At 52.6% G+C, this 13651-nt stretch overlaps 2 protein-coding genes across 13 annotated transcripts in view; both read right to left on the reverse strand.

The window, feature by feature from the left end:
- PABPN1L (PABPN1 like, cytoplasmic) overlaps positions 1 to 2378 on the reverse strand; it is a 10164-nt gene extending 7786 nt beyond the window's left edge. Inside the window, 3 exon segments of the mRNA XM_032764237.2 lie at positions 279 to 387; positions 1014 to 1191; positions 2248 to 2378. Of these exon segments, the coding sequence (XP_032620128.2) occupies positions 279 to 387; positions 1014 to 1191; positions 2248 to 2378 (418 nt within the window).
- Positions 2379 to 5340: 2962 nt separating this feature from the next.
- Positions 5341 to 13651, reverse strand: part of CBFA2T3 (CBFA2/RUNX1 partner transcriptional co-repressor 3) — a 205279-nt gene continuing 196968 nt past the window's right edge. For all 12 annotated transcript variants that reach the window (XM_075073887.1, XM_075073886.1, XM_032764229.2 and 9 more), the window contains one exon: positions 5341 to 13268. In XM_075073887.1, coding sequence (XP_074929988.1) covers positions 12936 to 13268 — 333 coding nt within the window. In that variant the 3' untranslated portion in view covers positions 5341 to 12935. The remainder of the gene's footprint in view (positions 13269 to 13651) is intronic.

Raw genomic sequence — 13651 nt, forward strand, 5'->3', positions numbered from 1 at the left:
TTAGGGGCACTGGCCCCTTCCTCTGTAGCAATCACACACCCTTATCCCACCACCAAGATACTTAAGAACTGCCTAGGGGACACTGAGGCACCAACACAGTATTCAGAGCAAACATTAGGAACAGTCCCAGTTCGTCACACCCATCTAGCCTGCCTCTTGGGAGTGGCCTGAGCTTCGAAACCAGGTGTTAACCCCCCCACCCCAATGAAACAGCCAGCCCTCAGCTTAACACCACCCCTCGGGAGCCAACCCCTCCCCGAGAAGCTGCAGCTCCGTACCTGCCGGTGATCTCAGGATGAGGTGGTTCTTGGCCTCAGCCTGCAGCTCCTTGAGCCGCTCATCCTCCTCCTCCATCTCACGGACTTTGGCCTTGATGGCTTCCAGCTCCTGAGCACCAAACCCAAGATGCCAAGCACGTGAGAACCCAGTGCAGAGAGGGGCAGCTCTGCAAGAGGAGACCCCAGGGCCAAGTCCCGTTTCCTCCCACCCGGCATCTCTCTTGCCTGGTCAGTGTCAGCTCTACGGTGCAGGGCCTGTCTCAAGGCAGGTCTTTGCAGAGCCTCTTGTCAACTGGGGTTAGCTGTGCAAGTTCGACCCCCAACTGCTCCACAGAGTTCAAGGAGAGTTGCTGTGTCTTCCCAGTGATTAGCTAACCTGAGTTAAACACACCCTTTTTTGCAGCAGCAGTGAAGAATGACCTACCCAAGGTCTCAAAGCAGGCCAGTGACAAAGCCAGGACCAGAACCCAGGTGTCCCAAGTCCTTCCTTGTTCAGTGTCCCATCCACCAGCACATGCTTTTGCAAAGCATCAAGGGGATGAAATTAGTGCCCTCAAATCACATTCAGCAAACCAATGAATCACACAGCTCCCGAGCCTCGAGGGAAAGATGTAGCAGAACTCCACCCCCCATCACCACTGTAAAACGGGGGGGAATCTCCCCTCTTCCCCAGGGCAGGTCCCCGAAAAGACAAACACCAGTGGTTGCACCTCAGCTCCCTAGACACGCACTCACCGGGTCCAGCACACCCAGCTCCTCTGCACTGTCTCCCTCCAGCGGGCTTAGGTCTGAGTCTTCATCCACGGCCTTCTGCCGAGCCGCCATCTCTGCCACGTCCCAGGAGGAATCCACTGTTGCCAGGGACGGTGGTGGGTCCTGCCACCAGGTCCCAGAGGGGTCCAGAAAGAGGGGGCTTTATGGGAACCACAGCAGAAATAAAGAGAGGTTTCAAGTGACATTTGAGCAGCTAGAGACGCTGGGTTCTGCTGAGATGCTGAAGCACTTTCCATGTTTTCACCCACACTCCCCCACCAGACATATTCACAAAGCCCCCTCATTATCCTCCTTCAAATACCTACTCTGCCACAAGCCTGACACAAAACTTGGCCATGGTGTGTCAAGAGCACAGCCTCTCATGCTGATTAGCACGGTCACCGTTTCCTTGTGCTCCCTCTTCAGTCTGTCTGGCTGCCCCGTTACGTCTCTTCTCTTACACTGAGAGTGTCAGCCCTTTGTACAGCCCCTGGCACACTGAGGTCCTGGTCTATGACCCATGCTCTCAGGTACGACTAATAATCTTGTAACTTCATTGGGAGTCTTGCCACTGTTGGGGTTTTGCCTAAAGCCCCAGCTCCTGGAGTTGGGAGGGAGGATTACAGGAAAACTGCAGCTTACATTTTTTTAAAGTAAGTCTCCAGCCCCTCCGGCTGTTGAGAAAAGCTGGACAGCAGGAGCTGTGGAGAGCCAGAAGGCAAATAAAGAGACCTCAGCATGGATTATTTTTTAAAATCTCATGAGGATCTCATGACACCCAGCTCCTGAGTTCTGAACGCATGGGACTAGATATGCTGCAGCAACTTGTGCGTACGATGGCTCTGCACAGGATAGGAGCCAGGTATTTTCCAGGCAAGGCCAGTAGCAGCCATCCCTGTGCCCCCAAGCAAAGGCAGGGCAGCCTTGGCTTTTTGGAAGGCTTTAGATTCACCATTTGGGGCAAACTGTCCCCCACCCAGCCCAGTGCCCCCTAAAGCCACAGGTTTGGCTCCGTCACTGACATGTGGCTGGTGCAGCTCTAGCCCTTTGCATTGCCAGAGCACAGCCCTGACGTTACAACTAGGCAAGTGGATGATTCCACCTATGCCCAGGGCAAACCAGTCCAATGCCACCAGCACTGGAGGAACTGAAAGCAACACGCAGCTCTGGGGGACACCCCATTCCCACAGCAGGGGGACCCCACTCCACCCTTTACCTTGCTTGGAAGCCAAACATTTTGAGCTCTGCCCTTCTCACGAGCAAACAAATCAACCCACTCTAGGGCACCTGGAGGCCAGGAGGAAGCTGCACCTGGGGCAGCCCCCGCCAGCTCTCCATTTGATACATCAGCAGCCAATCGCAGGCAGCGGTGACCACCCAGGGGCAGAGGGGTCACAGCCCAGCTGGTGTGAGCACCAGAGCTCCCTGCTGGGGGATCAGACCAGCTCAAGTGTTCACAGGTTCCCTCTGCTAGGGAGAGGGTTTGGCAACACAGCTCCTTGGGTAGCCGCTTCTGTGCTTTAAAACAGCAGTTTGGGGGTTCTAGACCCCTAGTTGCTTGCTGGCTGGCTGATCACACTATTGTCCAGCTCTGTGTTGTTGGGGTGCTCATCTTACTGCTCCCATTCCCCTCTGAGCTGCTTGCAGGTAACATCACTGCTCTTCCCCCCTTCAAGGGTGCACTGAGGCCCAGGATTTTTTGGAATGGAGGCTTAGGTGGTGGAGGGAACTAAATAAATCCTAGCATGTTACCTCTCCCCAGGAACCAGACTGGCTTGCCCCAGGCTGTGCATGGCCCCCTAGACTGCAGGGAGGGTCCCCGCCAACTGGAGTTGCCAAGCATGGGCAGAGGTGTGATGGAGTAGGGACTGTCTGTGTGGGGAACGGGAAAGCAGGGGATGTCTGTAGGTGAGGGACAGGTGCTCAGCCTGTAACCCGAGCCCGGCAGGGGGGAGGGGGAGCACCTGGGCGGAGGAGAAGGGGACAAAGGATTCGGCCGGCGGGAGAAAAGGCAGGACGGTTTGGGTTTGGGGCTGTGGGGCGGAATTCAGGGTATCCTAGCTGGGATCCAAGCACCCTGAACCCCCAGAAGGACTGGATGGAGGAGTCCTGACTGTGCCTGCAAGCTCTGCTGTAACCTGTGTTCCTGTTGTCCAATAAACCTTCTGTTTTACTGGCTGGATAAAAGTCACTGTGGGGTCCAAGCAGAGGAGAGTAGGGCTGGAACCCCCAGACTCCGTAACAAGAGGTATGTGTATGTGCTGGGATGTCCATCGTTTGGGGCCCCCAATCCAGGAAAGCAGGTGTCGACTTCAAGTATCTGAGGAGTCCCACTGGGCTAAATGGGATTAATCACCTGGTGAAAGTTAAGCAGGTGCTGTAGTGCACGGCTGGAGCAGGGCCTTGGACTCTGCTCTCTCAGCCCCCTTAGCCAATTCTGCTCTGGTAAGAAGCCTTTCAGCCCAGTATTTCCCAGCCGGCCACCAGGGCATCCGCCCCCGTGTTTGACACCAGTGCACGGCACTGGGCTGTGCACAGAACATTGCAGGCCCTGAAATGAAGTGAACCCCCAGCAGTTTTCATACACAGACATTTAGTTTCTGTGGCATTGCGAAGCTCCCCAAAACTGTCAACACTGGGGAGAGGGGGGCAGGAGAGCGATGGGGGGGTGCAGGTCAGGACTGAGATGCATTGAGTTAGGCTGCTGCGATTCACCCCAGAGGTGGCTGCACCTGCATGGTGGAGGAACCAGCCTGCTATACACAGGGCTTGATTCACCTGAAGCCAAAGTAATGAGAACTGTGGGTCCCAGCAGTGGCGAGCCCCCTGGCAGGGGGCAGGGCAGTGCAAGGTGTGTGTCTGCCCTGCTCCAGCCAGAGAGCCCAGCTCCGCAGCGAGTAGTGTGAGGGCATCGGCCTGGATGCCTTGGGACTGGGTATGTGTGTGTGTGTGCACACGTGCGTGTGCTGGTTCACTACATCCCTAACACCCTCTCACAATCTGCTGTAAATTAAAGCAGCCCTTCTTCAGCGGAACCAACCTGGCCTGGCCTGGCCTGTCCGGGGGTGAATCCCTCTCCCCTGAAATGGGCCCACTTCCTGCTCCCATTCCCCTTCCCCAGCCCTGTCCTGCTCCTCCCCTTTGCTGTTGCTCAGCCCTCCAGCTGGTGCCTCTTGTTTCCTTTCCTCCTCCTCCTGAAGCAGCGGCCCCTTGTTTCCAGATGTTTTTATCTGCTGCAGCAGCTGGCAACAAGGAGCTCTGGAGGCGGTGCCAGCAACATCTGACAGTCAGGCTCTCTGGGGACCCACCAGCAAGTCCCCAGGGGGCACAGTTTGAGAACGGGGCTTCCATGGGAGTTTGTCCCGTACATGCAAAGCATGGGAATGCATGGCTGGGGGGGTAGGGGCTGCATTGAAATATGCCTGTTGTTAGCTAGGGGTGGCTCAAATCCAGACCCCTTGGGATTTCATTGGGGGGATTCACACATCAAGGCCAGGAGCTGCCCCTGCAGTTTGGTTACTGGGCCTGGAAGGGGCCTCCTCTATTTCTGGCTTGGGCTTGGCCAAAGTCTTGTGAGATGGCCACTGTTTCAAACACTGGAAAACTTGGGTGAGGTCAGAGCTGGAGGGTCTGGAGCCAAACGCCAATGCACAGCCCTGCAACCAGAGCCCTGCCTGACCCAACCCCGGACACTAACAACAGCTCGTCCTCAGCCCAGCTCCGGTGCCGCAGGCCTTGCCCCAGCCTAGTTTCATTTGCAAAGGGCAAAGCTGAGTGCAGGTTAAGTTAAAAGGGTGGAACTTTATTAAACCCTGTGCACTGCTCTGCCCGTGCAGCTGAATTGCTTCCCCATGTCCCCTGTGCTGCTGGCGTCCCCTCAGCCACGGCTCACTGCCAGGTTTTCCGGAGAGTCCTTATTCCCCTCCAGGGAACGTTGGCCCTCTGACCCGAGGCCCACTGTTGACGGTACAACCCTCACTGCTGTGAACAAGGGAAGTGGCCTAGTTGTTCTTAATCAAGGTTTTCAAAAGCAATGAGTGATTTTGGGGACCCATCTTGAAACATCTGAAGGGGGCTTGTGGGTGGGTGGGAGGTCATCGCTGCTTGAAAACCAGGCCTCTGAAAAGGATCTCACGTTGGGCCCCAGAATCACTGGTCACTTGAAAACTGTGGCCTTCATGCTGGGTACATGGATAGAACCAAAGCCATTCGCCAGCTCCCCGCTCCCGGCCTCCTGGTTAGGCACATCAGCGGGGGAGGAGGGCCGGGGCTGAACAGAACACAGATCACAGCAGCAGGTACCCCTGGGTGATATTAAATTGTCTTTATTACACAGATACAGAGTTAAGAACAGACATAACCTGAATCATAATGTTTACATCTTTCACAGGTCAAACATACAGTACAGTTAGAGAAAGCAGGGAACTGCGGGGGAGGGGCAGCATGCCAAAAAACCTCCTATCATGTCATCATTTCTCTGGAATGGCCACGGAAACCCACAAACAGCAGGGAGTGGGGTGGGGTGGGGATGTGATTTCTGTTTTCTCCCCTCCTTAAACTCGTTTTCCACACATGCCCACCAGTCTATACAAGCCAGGCCTCCTCCACCCCCTTTCATTCAAGTATTGCACAGTTTGACAAGTCACTCGCCTCCCAGCCCCCTGACACTGGCACTCCCATGGGCCTGGCAGGAGCAGGTTACTGGGTTCTGACAGGGCATGTCAGTGGCTTTTGAGACTTTCGGCAGAGTCGCTTCAGAGATGGGGGAGCGGGAGCAGAACTGGGGTGGGTCACATCCATCCCTGGGGCTTAGCGAAGTTCCACTCCGGTGGGCTGAGCAGTTTGGGCTCTCCTGAATTGCAGGCGGTTGGCTGGCTGGGTCACCCCCAAGCTAGGGACAAGGAAATGTGTGAGGAAGGGAGAAATTCTGGGAGCACCTGGTGGTTGGTTTGTTTTTGGTGAGGAATCAGAGCAAATTCTCCTGGATTGCTGCTGCAGAGCCACCTTTCAGAGGCTCAGCCGCCAGATCTGGATGGGATCCCAGAATCTGCCACTCTGATGAGGCTTAGCAGAAAGTCTGAGAACCTGGGTTTACTCTATTTATTTTCCCTGGGCTGTGTTTACCTCTGTTTTTTTGACACCCTAAGCAGAGGTGTCCTGCTGCTGTTCTCCAAAGCAACTGACAAGCCAAGAGACGGGCTTGTTACAAGAAACAAAAACACCCTCCGGCTCCCCCAGATCTGCCTTACATAAAACCACCAGGGCAGAGATGGGAAGCAGGGTCCCTCCTACCAGGGGCGGGAATCGCAGCCCAGGAAACTCCTTCTCCTCCCATTCATTGCTGTAACTAGCACACACATGAATTAAACTGAGCCCGGCTGAAATCCCCACCCACCTCAGGCAACTGCCCCAGCCCCAGCACAAAGGCGACAAAATTGAGTGGGGATGCCTATAAAGAGGATAGTAAGGGGAAGAGACCAGAGCACAATGTGTGTGTGTGTACGTGTACAGGGAATGTATGGTGATTTCACATGGGGCAATGGCCAGGAGCGAATCAGTTGCACCAGCAGCACTGGCTCTGTTTTGCTCCTACAGAATAGATCGCACCCAGGTAATTTCTGCCTGTGTTTGCTGGTAAGCGTGTGACCGGAAGGATGTTGCCAGCAGTCTCAGGGAGACTGACTCCCCTCTGCTCTAACTGCCTCCAAATAGCGTAAGCGTGGGCTGGGGGTATCTAAGCCATAAGATGCAACCAATTGGCATTCAAGTACCATTGGCGCACATCACAGGTGCACCCTGAGAAGTGCTCCCAACATCTGCCTCCCCGGGGAGATGCATCCTGGGTGCTTCGCTGTTCACTCAGCCGTGCCTGTCCCACGCTTCCCTGTCCCGGAGATGCAGCTGCTAGTGCAGCCTGACTCCCACTAGGAAGATTGTGCCTGGGCAGGACCTTGCTGCTGGAACGTCAGAGAAGAGCAAGACGAATTGGTGGGGGTGGAGGGGAGCTGAGAAGAACTAAGCAATGAGGAAAGGAGGAATACGATTCGAGTCCTACTCCACATGTATTTGATAGGGGGTAAAGCACCAGGAGCGTGATCACACTGGCTGCAAGAAGAGAGTGGAACTAGCAGCAATGGGATGCTATTAAGAAAGGGAGAATACAGACTCTCCGGAAAACCTGGCAGTGAGACGTGGCAGACCAAGGAACAAAACCCCTTCACAGGACTAAGCAAAGCCTTAGTAAATGTACCATGTGGAACAGTCTTGCCCGGACCCCGGAATGATCTAAACAGATCCTAAGGGAGTTCTTCCAACTCTAATGTCTAGGATCACCAATAAACTCTGGCCAGGCAATCCAATGGCTGTGTCCGGCACTCGCGTGCTAGAGCCGCACTGGCATGAGGTCCCTGGGGTGTGGCTCTGCCCGGCTGGAGCAGGGCAGATGGGAGTTGCTTTGGTTTCTGCTTGGATTTCAATTTGGAAACTTGGGGGATGGGCCCAAGTTAAAGAGCCCCCTGTGGAAATAGGTCCATGGTGAGTCATGCTTAAAGCCAAACAAAACCCCCATCTTGCTGTCCCTGTGTCAATAAACGGCTCCACCCCTTGGGCGCATGCTCTAAACTCTCTGATCCTATGTGCAGCGCAGGGCTGGGGCTCCAGCACCGAGAAAGAACCAGGTATCCTCAGGAATGACCTGCAAAACACGCCCACTTTCCTCCGCCCCATGGGAACAGGAAGGTGACCTGAATGAACGCGGTACCATGCTGGGCCGAGACACATATTTATTGCAAACGACGAGCCAATCCTGCAGAGAGCCACGTGCCCAGTGACGTCAGTGGGATTGGAGAACACAAGGTACCACCCGAGATGGTGCCCTTTGGGCTGTCCCAGATCCCAGATGCCTTTGTGTTGAGCTACCTGGGGTTCTTCTGATCTCACCACTTTAGCCACAAAACCGTCCGCTGCCCCTGCCTGGGGTTGGGCTCATCCCGTTTTTCTCCTCACTGCCCCGGGGCTGCTGGAAGGAAGGCAGCAGGTGCCCTCCCTCCCACACTCCTGCTGCTGCCCAGGGAGAGCTGCCATGTGGGGAGGGTCACTCAGCTTAAATATCTCCTGGCACGGACTCCAGGAGGGGCGAAACATTGGCCTTTCCTTTTCTGATTATCTCCAGTGACTTCACAAAAAGATGCCCAAAGAGCCACCACCCAGGAGAGACAAATATCCCAATTGCCCCCTTTACCTACCCCCCCCCCCCCCCCAGTAATATGCACGGGGACAGCTCCTGTGCCCAGGAGAGTCAGCATTCCTGGATTTCTGGCCTAGGATAAGTTCCTTTTCCTACACAATCTGGGCCTACACCGTAACCATGAGGCAGGTGGATATGCCGTGGAGCCAGGCCAAATTCTGCTCTTAGTGACATCCCTGCAAACCCCAGGGAGACAAAGTGCCTGCAGGTAAGTCACTGAGCGCAAAATCTGGCCCACTGCAAGGTGTACACACCACACACACTATGCAATCTAACCGTGCTGCTTTGCCCCAGTGACTTAAAACCTGCTGACACGGCCATGGTTGAGGATGCTGTTAACTCTCCCAGCTGTTGTATGTTCCACTGGGAATAACATTCCCAGGCAACAGAGGGCAGAGGAGAGAATCAGGGATTAGCAGGACACAGGAGGGTGAAGTGACCCTGCAAAGCCCACACATAAGAAGGCTTTGACTGAGGAGGTTTAGCAAGACCATCTCACAACGAAAGAGCCTGGAGCCGCATGCATCCTCTAGCCCTACTCCTAGGAGCCAGTGTGTGGTTTTCTCTATTGCGGCCGCCTGCTTTTCTTGCCCATGAGCGTTACTGTCTGGGAAGCTGCATGCTCCTATTGTTTTTTTGGCCAGTGAAATACTCTATTTTAAAGCTTTCTGGTTTTGCCTTCTGCAAGAGGCTCCCCGCACGATCACCTCTCCCCTCCCAGAGCCTTTGGTTTGAAGACAAGCTTGTGGAGTTCTTTTTAAACGGGGTTATTTCCTTTCTATACAATTGTCATCTATGGTTTTTAAGCAAGTTGGAGGTAGAGCGGCAGGGTCCGGATGCTGAGCAGATGTGAGACGGGTGGGACAGAGAGCGGCCGAAATTCAAGCACAAGAGGAGGTTTAGAAAAATAACAAATACTAAGAATGGCAGGACGAACCCTGCGTTTAATTACATCTGAAAACTCTTATATATTACCTCTTTTCATGAAAAATAGACAATATACATATATCACTTGATAAATAAACGCAACAATCGTTCTTAGGGCGAATGCTGCATGTCAGAAACCCAGGGTCAGAGCCTAACGCTGGAGGAATGAGGCTGCAGAAAGAAACAAACAGAAGCTCCGAATTCTCAGGTTTGGCCCATTGAAAGGTCTTTGGCTGGGTTCACTGCAAGCTGCTGTCAAATGGTTGGTAAACTGAGCCCAGCAGTAGCTCCTGCCCAGCTAGTTAGGGCAGCCCTGGCTGTTCTGCAGCACACAGCTTCCGCAGAGGGACCAGTCTCTGCACAGCTTCACCTTGGGCTTCAAGACTCAATACAGGTCCTAGGGAGACCTTCAGTAATGCAGAGAGATCGGTTCAGTGGCACTGCTGCTGGGACCTGCCTGCGTCAAACAGCAAATCAGTTCCAGGGGAGGAAGTTCTGCACTCATAGAGGCTGCTTTGTCTCTTACTGTGTCCCTCCCCTCATCCCTCACCAAGGATGTGACCTTCCTCTGGAGAGCAGCAGTTGGGACTTTAGAGGAACTGTCTCTTGGGGGTGAGGGGCTCATGTGGAGATTCTTTCTAGCCAGGAATCCAGGCCTGTTTTAGAAAGACCAGGCTGCCCTGGGGTTGGAGGAAGTTAAGGAAAGTCTTCCACAGTTCCCCAGGGATGTAAGCTTCCAACAGCGTAAGGTGTCCAGATTGTCATGTGAGGACACATTACCATGTAGGCATGGCGGGGCAAGAGGAGGGCTACAGAATGGGGGTGCTTCTGGCTCTTGTTGGCTCCTGGCCGGGTTCAAATGCTGCCGGACTTGCTGAGTTCAGAACTACCAGGTGTTCAAAGCCTGCAAACTTTGGATGTAAGAACTGTGGCTTCTTCCTGCTCGAAGCCAACAGCAAAACTCTGGCTGTCTTCAATAGAATGGGATCCATGCCTGGTTCTTAAGATTTGATACCCCATTGTGGCAGAAAGATGAGCTGGGGAAGGGGACAGCAGGGCGCAAGGACTGCAGTATCACACTAACAACTTCCCTCAATCCCCACTTCCTGCCTGAGTCTGTCTTGCTTTGAAATCCTAGAATCCTAGGACAAGCTGGCACCAGCTGCAGAGAACCACATGGCACCATCTACAGCCATTCCTCAGAGGCAGTGAAAGTACATGTCAAACAGCCCTCCACGTCCTTCTCCAGGACAACTCGTCCCAGAGCCAGGACGACATGACCAAACGGCGCCATAGCCACATCTATTGAGAAACAGCCACAACCCCAAACCTCTCCAGGGAACATGCCACACTTCTGAGGAGAGACACAACATGGTCTTTACAACTTCACAGCAACCAGGAGGGAGCTTGAGTGGTGTGCAACTGAACAGTGAGGACTCACATTGGATGCGATGCAGCTAACAGACCCAGGACTCACAACTAGAAAAGAAAGGGCAAAGCAGACCCAACCGCAGTGAGACCGAACAATGCCGCCTAGCCCTGCATGGATCCATTGTGCTAAACAAAGGACTCCTTGTTGTTCCAAACCTGAATCGATGTTCTAAAGAACCACACAGTGCTTCTGAAACCGGTAGAAACAAGGGAGAGGTTCGGGGGTGGGTTGCGGGGGAGAGGAAAACATCCAAACACAGCCACCTTAGGGTTCTGAGTCAATCGCCCTCAGCCAAACCTCCCTTTGCGATGACTAGTGTCTGGGAACTTTTGATCTGAAATCTCTACTTTTTTAAAAACACACGTGATGGATTTTGCAACTCCAGAAAACTAATGCTCCTACTGAGCACGTGGATTTTGCTTTTTTTTAAAATCTATTTCCTAAACTTTACATACGTCAGTGGTTTTACCTTCAGTTCTTTTTATTTGGCAAATGTCTCTTCTTTTATTATTATCATTATTATTATTTTTTTGGACCTCTTCAAATACTATATACATTCACATTAACGTACAATATTTGCCCTGACCGTGGCTGGGCAGTCTCCAGCTTTCTCCCTTTCTGCAGCCATGTCACTTTCCATATTGCACTCCCGTCCTCTATGCGTTATACACGATGCAAGAAATGCAAAAAAATCTACATTGTCTTTTTTTTCCTTCTCTAAGAACAAGTGTTTGTTTGTTTCCTTTCTTTCCTCCTAGAAACTGTTGCAAAATCATAAGAGGGGACGCGGGGTGGGAAAAGAAAAAGAGAAAGCGAAATAAAATAACCCAATGACAATGTTCATCACAGGACTGGAGAAAACATCTGGAGAACAAGCAGACACAAAAGCAAGGGGGTCTATCTACAGGCAATCGAAAGAGTCTTCAGAAGGGGAAAAACAAAAGGTGTCTTTTTTTCCTGTGAAAGGTTGAAGGAGTAAGGACGGCAGTCACGAGATACTGGAGCTAGAGGTGGGGTTCTGGAGAGCAGAGAGAGGTAGTGGAGGAGTACAAGAAGCAGAAGGTACTGGTGCAATTGCTTTCTGCTCACACTCTGACGAGCAGTGGAGAATCAACGACAGATTGTCACAGTTGTGTTTGAAACGATGCTCTCTCTGGAACAGGACCGGGATCTGGAGGTTCTTGTTCATTAGCACGCTCTCCTAAGCAAATGAAACACGTTTATAATCCACAGAGGGAGGGAGCACACAATGCTGGCTCCCCATCTCTCTCACACACACACACACACACACGCACGCACAAAAGTCGTGTATCTTTTTTGTTTGTTTTTGCTTTATTTTAATAAAATTCTTTAAATCCACAGATGCGCGTCCTTCCTCCTTCAAGATACGTGTGGATGCTGAGAGTCCAGCGCAAGAACCCACCCCACCCCACCAAAGAATGCAAAGAGTCCAAGAGCGTCGGCTTGCCTTTGGCCAGTCGTCATGGTTTGGTTGAAAGAGATAAGTGCTGCTCCTTGTTTCACAAAAACCAAACCAAAACCATCAACCAAAAAAGTAAAAATAACCAACAAGAGAACCAAAAAAACTTTGGCAGTGGAAAAAAAGTTTGGATTTTTTTGTTTGTTTGTTTTTGGATTTCCTTTGGAGCAGAGGTGAGTCTGGTATGTTCTTGGCTAGCTAGCAAGGTAGTTTACAGGTAAGCTTCCTTTACTTGGTTTTACTTTCTTTTGTTTGTTTTTTGGATTTTTTTTTTTACTTAAAGCCAAAGAGTTTGACGTTTTTATTTTTTATTTTATTTTATTCTTTTTTTACAAAAAAAAAAAAAAGAAAAAGAGAAGAAGTTTCTTGCCTTCTAAAATCGAAATCCTTCATCATGCCGTCCCCCCGGCCGCACCGAGAGGGAGATTTCACACACACACGCACTTCTCCAGTGAGACAGAGACCGGTGGGTTTCCTTTCCCCGAGTCAAGGTGCGTAGAGTTTGCGGACAAATTCCTCGTCCGAAAAGAAGAAAACAAACAAACCGACGATGACGATAACTCCCCAAATCATAGAAAACCGAAGTGAGAACAGAGAAGATTGGTATTTGCCTTAACTCCACTTAAAGCCCAGTTTGAGGATCCGTGAGGATTACATATGAGAGATTGAGAGGTCATTTGGAGGTCACAGAAGAGTCAGGTAGCTGAGGAAGTTGCATTGAATGCAGTTAGTTTTTCTTTTGGAGAGAAGCAGTAGCAGCAGTGACGTTCTGTAGGTTTCTCTGTTTCTTTCCCCTCTGTTGGCTGGCCGGTCAGTCGGTTAGCGTGACGCCGTTTCCAGAGGAGCTGGGGTGGCCGGCGTGCCGGAGCGCGAAGCAGCAGCCGAGCCAGTTTCGCTGGGGCTGGCAGCCATGGTGGCCACGCTGGTGATGGAGGCGCTGACAGCCACCACATCCGGTTGAGCTGAGCCCACTCCTAAGCCCACCCCGGAGGAAGGGGCTGCGCCGGTGGAGGCCTGGAGGCCCTGCAGAGTCTGTCCACAGACGTGGTGGTGCTTCTCCCAATCCTTGTGCTGGCAGAAGGAGCCGCAGTAGCGGGCCGTGTTGCATCCGCTGCAGGTCTCGCTGGCCTTGCGCCCGCAGTTCCAGCAGCTCTGTACGAGAGGGTGAAAGCAGAGACATCAGCGTTGGGGCAGTGCAGCCTGGAAGAGAGACCCAGCCCCGCTAGACACCCCCTGGGAGATGGAACTGTCCAAAGGATCCCGAGCACTGAACACAAGAGACCTCTGTCTTAGGTCTTAGGTTCAGGCCCCCGACGAGTACAATTGCCCTGGCCACTTTCAGGCAGTTCCCGGGCTGGTCATGCTCGTTCGATTTTACTGTATTGGATCTTTCTAAGACCTCAGTCCCTGTGGGAAGGATGGGCCGAGTGTGGCGTGGGAGCTGGGATGCCCCCACTGCGCAGGGTGAATTGCCTGCTGATCTGGTTTAAAAACCAGGCTCCTGAGCTGTAAATGCTTGAACTCAGGGATTGTAA

Source organism: Chelonoidis abingdonii, chromosome 19, assembly GCF_003597395.2.
Source record: "Chelonoidis abingdonii isolate Lonesome George chromosome 19, CheloAbing_2.0, whole genome shotgun sequence".
NCBI classification, from domain to species: Eukaryota; Metazoa; Chordata; order Testudines; family Testudinidae; genus Chelonoidis; species Chelonoidis abingdonii.